Source organism: Triticum urartu, chromosome 7A (assembly GCF_056163025.1).
Source record: "Triticum urartu cultivar PI428250 chromosome 7A, HENAU_Tu73, whole genome shotgun sequence".
In the NCBI taxonomy this organism is placed as follows: domain Eukaryota; kingdom Viridiplantae; phylum Streptophyta; class Magnoliopsida; order Poales; family Poaceae; genus Triticum; species Triticum urartu.
Window position 1 is genome coordinate 38,764,822 of NC_141879.1, and position 8,917 is coordinate 38,773,738.

An 8,917-nucleotide genomic window follows, 5' to 3' on the forward strand; every position below is an offset into this window, starting at 1 on the left:
TGAATCAATAATCTAGCATATCTTATTTGCTCAAATATTTTATGTTAAACAGATAATAGAAATTTAATTACTCAACTTAATTTAAATTAATAACCCTAAAAATCCGGGTTATTACAATTTCAGGTTTGAGGAAGTTAGAGAAAGCGATGTTTAGAAAAAATCAGTGTTGCAGCAGCAACAACAGCTCCAAGGCGGGAAATATGTTCTTATTTTCACTGGTAAGTCTCAGTTTCCCCTTAACAACACATTTTGCTGCTAGATTTGCATATACACACAGATTATTTTTATAGCTAGTACAAACATAATGGGGATTGTCAGACTGATCAAAGTTTTAAATAACCACGAATGACTTCCTGGACACCTAATACAGAAAATCCATGAATGGGATAGTGGTCCAGGACATCAAGACACGCTCCTTCACGACGATAAGTAGTTCTGAATTCTAACTGCGAAGTTCACAGTTGGTTGCAATGGTTCTGTAGAATCCAAGTAATGAACTTAAGGTTAGGAAATCAACAATGATTGTGAAATATAAAATACTTAAGTTGGTCGTAAATGAACCTACAACGTCGAAACTGAATTTTTTAACAAAAAAATTCAAAGGTTGCATTACCTATTTGGTGAGGGCTTCTGTGTAGACAATATTCTTTGTGTATGTCTTGCTTGCACTGATATTCTTATTCTTATTCTTGTTTTTCTTCTCCTCCTTTGTGTATGTGTCACTTGTACCGATCTTCTTATTCTTCACCTTGTTCTCATCATGTGTACCTGTTAGTACCTTTATGTTTTCTATCGTGGTCGCTCTAGAAAGTGCAACATATAGTTGACCATGTGAGAATACCGGTTCAGGCAGGTACACGCCGACATTTGCTATTGTCTGACCTTGTGATTTGTTTATTGTCATTGCAAAGCTGAGCCTGATTGGAAATTGTTTCCTCTTGAAACTAAATGGGAATATGTCATCGTCAGAGGGGCATAATGGTATGCGAGGCAAGAAAACTCGCATTCCAGAGTGCTGCCCTACCACAATCTCTGCATCAATTGCATTTTTCTGAAACCCACGTACGACCAACCTTGTGCCATTGCATAGTCCATTAGCGGGGTCAATATTCCTAAGTAGTATGATTGGACAATTTATTTTGAGCTTTAGCATATGTGGAGGCAATCCATTTGGGGTGAGTGTGTTTAGGAATTTTGGTGGATAGTAGTTATGTGGGTCGTCTTCTACAGAATCGAAGCTGTGGTACACCATCTCCTCCCCTTGGAAGCGATCAATCATTTGTAGGTTGATTTTGTCTACACAGTCGTTTCTTGTGGATAAAATTGCCCTTGACGTGATGTATTTTGGATCTTTTAGGGAAGCGGGTCGGTAGATACTGTCAATGAGTCTATCAAGGCCATTATCATCCGCCTTATTTGGCACACATATACTTGTAGGTAGAAGTATTTCACCATCATCATTTGTCTCCTCGGTTCCGTTTCCAATGCGTAGTAGGTATTCTGTGAACCATGGGTCGTTTGGAGCCCTCATGTTGCGCACAAGCTTCAATTGATGCATGCAATTCCAGAGCTTGGACCTGCGTAGTGATGCATCTACTATCTGAGCTCTTGTTCCCTTTCGGACAACAGGGAGCACTTGCCTAAAATCTCCACCAAACACAACCGTTTTTCCACCGAATGGAAGATCTGGTTTGTCCATTATGTCTCGCATGCTTTTGTCTAGTGCCTCCACCGTCTGCCTCTTAGTCATAGATGCTTCATCCCAGATTATGAGTGATGCTGCTTGGAGTAGCTTGGCTGTCCCACTTTGTTTTGTGAACCCACAAATATCTCCATCGTCTATTCTTAATGGAATCTTGAACCTCGAGTGTGCGGTCCTCCCTCCAGGCATTATGGAAGCAGCAACACCTGAAGTGGCCGTTGCCACGGCGATCATGCCTTGTCCGCGTATTGTGGCCAAGAGAGCCCTGTAAAGAAAAGTTTTTCCCGTCCCTCCCGGTCCATCGACAAAGAATATGCCTCCTCTTTGGCAGTCAATTGTGGCTAGGATTTTATCGTAGGCTTTCCTCTGCTCGTTGTTTAGTTTCTTATGCAAATATGCATCCTCAGGGTCTACCTTGATTGAGGTCTCCTCTATGATCTCCCTAGGTACATCATTTGTTGTGTCATGTTGTTTGTCAATCTTTGGAAGAGGAAACGATTCTATGTCTTTTCCCATTGAGTGCAAGATGTCTCTGATATTTTTCAGCACCATCTGTTCAACCGTGTGCTTGCATTTGCAATTTATATTGTAGTCTTTCGACATTGCCTCAAGGTGATTGTTCCAAAGGCTACGGACGTCGTTGGGCATGCAAAACACCAGGATTGTCGTGAATAGCCTTCGTAGCGATGAGGACACTTGGAACAACTCTGCTTCTGTCATGGAGTCATCAAGTGTGTTGTCTGCCTCAATGAGCCCCCTTTTTTCTGCTGCTTCACGGAAGGTTGGCATTACTTGTCCATCAATTGTTCGTAGGCCTTCGTAGCTGGTGGCGCCTGTCACGTGGTTTAGGAGAACCCGAAGATAGTATCGTTCTCCTTCAGCCGGGTGTGCTGAGATGATCCTGCCAACCTGGGACAGAGCGGCTCGTTTCCTTTCTTGCCAAAATTTCCCTCGTCTTTGCCAAGTATAATATTCCGGAAAGTCCCTATATAGTATGCCTCGTGCTTTCACATGTAAGTTGTTTGCTTGAAAGTATGTTGTCAACATTGATTTTTTGGTGCCATCACGGTCGATAATATTTTTTATTTTTTCCTTGCCGTGATATGAAACCATGTGCATATTTGGGAGATGTAGCTGCAATTGCAAGACTGCTGGGTGTATTTTGCTTAGTTCGAAGCCATATATTCTCCACAATGCTTCTGGAGGTGTCACCCACCGTGCATCTCTGTATTGTCGAATCTCGTCAATTTCCACTTCATCTACTTTGTCAGTTACAAATGCTCTGTCATGACTCTTGTACATGAACTTGAACAGGTACTTAACGGCTTTAATGCTTGAACATATCTCAACATTTATGTGGCAATTGAGCATCCTTAATAGATAGGGATTGTAAGGAACCACCCACCTATTGTCAAGTTTCCAATTTCGGAAAATTTCGGTACTGTCGTCATTGCGTCTCCTATAGAGCGGGTAGCAGTCCTTGCCTTGAATTGTAGTTTCATTAAATGGCCTTGGATAATTATTCTTGCATGATGGATGGTTTTTTGTGCATGGAAATTTTTTATTCAATGCACCACAAGGACCATGTATCATATGTTTGATTACCATTTTGTATAGCTCTGGGTACTTGTGCTTGTTAGGGAGCTCAGCAGAGATGATTCTGTCATACTGTTCCGGACATGTGTACTTGTATTTTTCGGTCATGGTGAGCAAAAAGTGAGCATGGGGTAATCCCCACTTTTGGAACTCTATGACATATGTATATGCCTTAACCTTTCCAAGAATGGTCTTCTCAAATAGTTGCTTCTTCATTTCTTCCAACTTCGCCCTGAAAACACGAACAACAATATCTAGGCGATCTTGTGGTGTTTGTCCAGACTGTAGTTCACGTGTGATCTCTTCCCATTTGGGGTTGCAGGTCATTGAGAGGAATATGTCCGGCTTTCCATATTTTCTAACTAAAGCCATAGCATCTTGATACCGACGAAGTTTATCTCGTGGCCCTCCAATAAATGACGAGGCAAGTACTGTCCGTTTTCCGACTGCATTTCCCTTTTGTTCTCCAGCTTGAATATTGTCTACAAGGTCTTGGTATAGATCTGCCCTTATTTCCTTTTGATGATGCCACATGTAATCCAGTCTGGAGTTTTCAATCTTGATGTATGTATCTACAGCAAACTGTTGGAAAAGTCGTCCGCCGTGCAATATTGGGTTGAATATATTTGGTCGTGTATGGAATTTATAGCAGTAGTATTCTCTCATGGTTACCCAGAGGCCATTGACTGGATCTGTGCAAATATTGCAACATAAAAATTTAGTTGGACACGTAGAAGTATACCATATATGAAAGTTGAATTTTGAAGGGAATAATGAATGGAATTTTTATATGGGTCGTCGTCATTGTAGATATTATTAGCACCAACATCTTCCTCAAGTGTATCCTTCTTTGGGATTTTCCTATGCCAGCCCAGTTCAGCTCTTGGAAAGAATAGAGGATACGACAATGGATCATAGCACCCATAATATGATCTAATGTGCTCGGTTTCGTTGTTGTTCCCATGTAGTACTATTACATTCTTGTCATAAGTATTTCTTTTTTCATTTCCTTCAACCAACACTGAAGCTACCTCTGAAGTGACTGGTGCATTGTATGTTCTCTGGTCCAATCTTTGGTCAAGGTTCAAGATGACTCTGTAGTCCTCAAGGTTTTGGACTTGTCCCAAACTCCTAAACTGATGAGAGTATGGGTTATCGCGTAGAATGTCCGTTATTATTCTGATCACATGCTTGTCTTGCTCGTACATTTCCTCGCGACAATGGCGGTATCGATGCTCTAAGTTTGGATCATCGTCGTAGAAGTATAGCTCCAGATGCTTTGGATATGATCGACTATTACCAAATGAGTGTATATTGTGATAGATCTGACCATGAGCTCGAAAGGTGTAAATACCAGTTGTCCGCATGTCAGTTGTGTCTCTATCAAGGTGGCAGTATAGACTAGTAAATGAGAAGTGTCCATTGAAAAATCTTATGTTGTTTCGAAAATGTCTTGCATTAGAGTCGTTGCTTGTCCAAAGTCTCATGAGTTCAGGTGGTGTATCTGGATTGGCTAGTCTTATCTGTCCTTTATTGCAGCATAACCCCTTCGATTCATACATAAATTTTTTCGCATTACAGAAGCTGCAATTTCGTACCATTTTGAGCATGTGTGTGATCTTTGGTATGTTGCTATAGACGAAATCATACGGATCAGGGTTGTAAAATTCCTGGTCTTCTCCAGTTTTGATTTCCACTTCCCTATCCGATTCTGGTTTGATTTATCGCATCAAAAAATTAGTAAAGGAGTAATAAAATGATACAAATATGGTTAAATTGTATTGAGCATACCTTCACCAGAGAACATGTATTCTTCCTCGTCTGTGTCTTCTTCAAATATGACTTCATCATTACCTGTGTAGTAAACTTTTATTATATATTTTTCTTCGACTTGCATAAGAATATATATGAAATTGGTAACCTTACCATGATCCTCATGGTAGATTGATTGTGTTGGTGCATCTACTTCTTTGATTGTTGCTTCTTGCTCACATATGACTTCATCATTACCTGTGTAGTAAGTTTTGACTATTATATATATACTTTTAGTATTGCATAAACGTATATATGAAATTTATAAGCCTACCGTGATCCTCATTGTAGAATGATTGTATTCGTGCATCCACTTCTTTGATTGTTGGAAACAATGAAGAGGGGATGTCTGGCCACAAAGCCACCTTATTATTATCATCACTGTAGAGTGTTTGTGTTGGTGCATCCACTTGTGTGGTGCATGGAAACATTGAAGAAGGGTTGTCTATCCACAAAAGATGGTTAGTTGTATAGACAAATGTATATTTATTTGGAATGCGGATATTATATAAAATTAAGAGTATTACCGTAAATCACCACTTCTGACTCCTCTAGAGGTCCTATGTCATCTTTGCTGGTTACCGGCATGGATCCGTCTTCTTGTGATGTTACAGAAAGCATTTTCATCTGTCTTATCGTGAATTCTTCATTGCGATAGTGTAGCGATGTTTGCCTTTTTCCTGGCGTCACATGCTTTCTGTGTTTTACAAGAAATGGAGAAGTACCAACTTCATGTTCGGTTGCGATATATGCAGGGTTCTCCATCGCAATTGAATATTTGGAGCGGTTCAACTCACGATTAGCTCTAATTTGTTCTATTCTAGCTTTCTTCTGTTCAGGCCGCATAGTTGCATATTGTGATCTTTTTTTTGTCTTTTCATCTGGCTTCTTCCTTGAATCTTTATTTGTTTTGCTTCGTTGATAGGCTTCACGGCGTTTTTTCAGTTTTTCTTGTTTTTCTTCATCATTCATTCTTGCATACCACTCTCTGTTTCTTTTTCTTTGTTCATTGGCATCCATCGATCCAAATGACTTGTCTGCATAGAGTTTGTATAATGTAAACATTACACCAGGAAGGCTTTTCTTATATACAAATTAACATCGATTCCTCTTCGGATTTTTAATTGTCTGGAAAATTCCAAATTGCTGACAATAAATTTAATTTGTACATGGTGGGATCATATTGTTAATGAAGATGTGAAGGATGTCGTATGGAAAGAGATAAAGGACATACCTTACACAAATCTAACTTGTTAAGCACCTTAATCGAAGCAAAGCTTGCTAGCAGAAAGGCAATGGTACAAATCTGCATGGAAGTTTGTATAATGTAAGTAGTAAACCTCCCCGCCGAAAAAAAGTAGTAAACCTGATTGGCTTTTCTTCACTGTATATACCAATTAACAGCTATTCCTCATCAGATTTATTTATTTTTGCAGGGAATTCCTCATCGGATTTTACTTCTCCGGAAATTCCAAATTGATGATGATAAATTCAATTTGTATATGGCAGGATCCTATGGAGTATATTGTTCGTAAGGATGGGGAAGGGTGTCGTATGAAAAGAGACAACGAACATACCTTACGTAAATCTACTTGTTAAGCACCTTAATCAAATCAAAGCTAGCTATTTGAAAGGCGACGTCCAAAAGCGACTTCTAGCACAAAGCCGACCGTACAAAGCTAGCTAAGCCAGAGGAAGCCGTTTGTATTTGTAGTAGCACCACGTGTACGTTTAGCTAATTTAGAATTTGGACTCTTGCTAACTAAAGCCAGGAGAAACCGTGTGTTTGTATTGTAGCAGCACCACTTGTGTGTTTAGCTAACTAGAATTTGAACTCGTGTACGTAGGTGACTAAATAATTAGGATTCCGATTCCTATTTTTGTAACAAATGTGTGCACTTTTGTGGTTTCAATGCTGAGATGGATAAGACTTAGAAGGGATAGAGATGTGTAATACTTTTTTATGATTTACTTTTAAGAATGAAAGTTTGAGCATGAACTACCTTTACTAAAGAGGCAAATACATCAATGGTACATCAAATTGCACAGGACGACCACTTTGATGCCTAAAGTCAAAAAATACACGAAACTCAAACTTGTCTCGCAGCACAAATACGATGCAAAATCCGTTTGTAGATCATCGATTTGCACCACGAAACAAGTTTGAGCACTAGTTTCATGTATTTTTCAACTTTAGGTACTAAAGTGATCATCCTATGCAACTTGATGTACTACCCGTGTATTTGCCTCTTTACTAAATATGAGCTGTTTCATGAAATTGCTCGCGTGCCATGGTCTGTGTTTGATACATGGACGACAAGTGCGGGTATATGCTCAGAGGAACGCATTCACAGGAGAATTGTCTGGTTTACCTTACACCTAGCTAAGTACAATTATGGCTAATTCACAAAAAAAGTACAATTATGAATAATTCACAAAAAAAGTACAAACATAGAACATGAAATAATAGTGTATCTAATCATGCAAACTCCAATTATAGTACTAATTTTTTTTCTTAATTAAGCACATCTTGCATGCCCTGCTCAAGTATTTGTCCGATTAATCAGTTAATTTGCCGATTAATCCCTACTCGTAGCGTCACCAAGTAGTCGATAAATCGTCCATTAGTTGATTAAATGATGGATTAACTTCCCAATTAACCTATTAATCCCCTACTCACTAGTCAACTGAGCAACTACCAGTTAACGATTTCCTTGACAATGCTTGCATGCCAAAATAAAATAACGCAAACGAGGACCTTACGCTGATCTACAATATCTACAAATACTTGTTGTGAAAACTCCTCGTCTAAAAACCTTCATAAACTTTAAACAAAACTACTAATTACAACTTAATGACAATACTAACCACATCGTGCATGTGAAAAACAAATACCACATCTGGACAGTGCTAATATTGATCAACAACATTCTGAACTACATCTTCTCGAAATTCCTACTCTAAGTGCAACATATCTCCTCCGGTGACATATCTAAAATTTCAGTAATGCAGCATGGCATAGCTAATTACGAGCTCAATAACCAACTAATTTATATCGTGCATGTACAATAAATTGCATGTATTGGATAGCTCGTACCTTGATGTTCGACTTCTTAGTTTACTTCTCACTGACAAATCCTACTCACGATCAAAGTGGCTATTTACTTCACTTGCACATATGCTAACGGAGAGGTAACAGAGTTGAGAGAGAGCCAAGCCAACGAGAGAGAGGAAATGAGTGAGTGTGTTGCTGCTAGCTGCGAAGCGAGCCATTTAAAAGCAAACAGAGGGAGGCACGGGCGCTGTCGGCACAACCAGACAACGCTTACCGACCAACAGCCGCAGTGTGCTGCCGCGCCGCGTGCAGCAGGAACAAAGGCTGCTGCCACGTCCCATGGTGGCAGGCTCCACGCGGAGCTGTTTCTGTTAGGCAACTCCTCCGGATTTCATTTGTTTGGAGTGGCACACGAACACGTCTGTCTGCTCGCGGTCATGCGGCCGTCAGTGTGCCCAACCACCCCGCCGCATCTCAAGCTGCTTGTTTTTTCGGACTTTAAATTTAGCACAAAAGAAACCTAAATAAACATTGTAAATAATATATAAACATTAAAACATATATAAACATTAAAGCGACCACAGTAGCCAAGTTCACTACATTAATATAAACAAAAACTTAAGAAACATTAAGAAAAACTAGATAAGGGTCGTCGCCGCCGCTGCCGCCATCGTCTTCTGTAGCCGCCATCCTACACGCCGTCGTCGTTGTCGCCGATGAGGTCAACGTATGGAGGTGGCTGCTAGAGGTGG

The 8,917-nt window shown here is 39.9% G+C and overlaps 1 protein-coding gene across 4 annotated transcripts; it reads right to left on the bottom strand.

The window, feature by feature from the left end:
* Nucleotides 1–167: 167 nt before the first annotated feature.
* LOC147957441 (uncharacterized) lies at nt 168–8,353 on the bottom strand. 4 transcript variants are annotated; one of them, XM_087536291.1, is made up of 7 exons: nt 8,208–8,353; nt 6,345–6,416; nt 5,638–6,147; nt 5,385–5,555; nt 5,225–5,308; nt 5,090–5,152; nt 2,164–5,009 (listed from the first exon to the last, which is right to left on the bottom strand). In XM_087536291.1, exons 3-7 carry the CDS (start codon nt 6,128–6,130, stop codon nt 3,967–3,969), a joined length of 1,854 nt encoding a protein of 617 aa, XP_087392417.1. In that variant the 5' UTR covers nt 6,131–6,147; nt 6,345–6,416; nt 8,208–8,353; the 3' UTR covers nt 2,164–3,966. The 4 variants fall into 4 exon arrangements, with proteins under 4 accessions (XP_087392420.1, XP_087392417.1, XP_087392418.1 ...); XM_087536294.1 differs by lacking the exons at nt 2,164–5,009; nt 6,345–6,416; nt 8,208–8,353 and adding an exon at nt 168–476 and having other exon boundaries at nt 5,638–6,326; XM_087536292.1 differs by lacking the exons at nt 6,345–6,416; nt 8,208–8,353 and having other exon boundaries at nt 5,385–5,459; nt 5,638–6,326.
* Between the last annotated feature and the right edge of the window lie 564 nt (nt 8,354–8,917).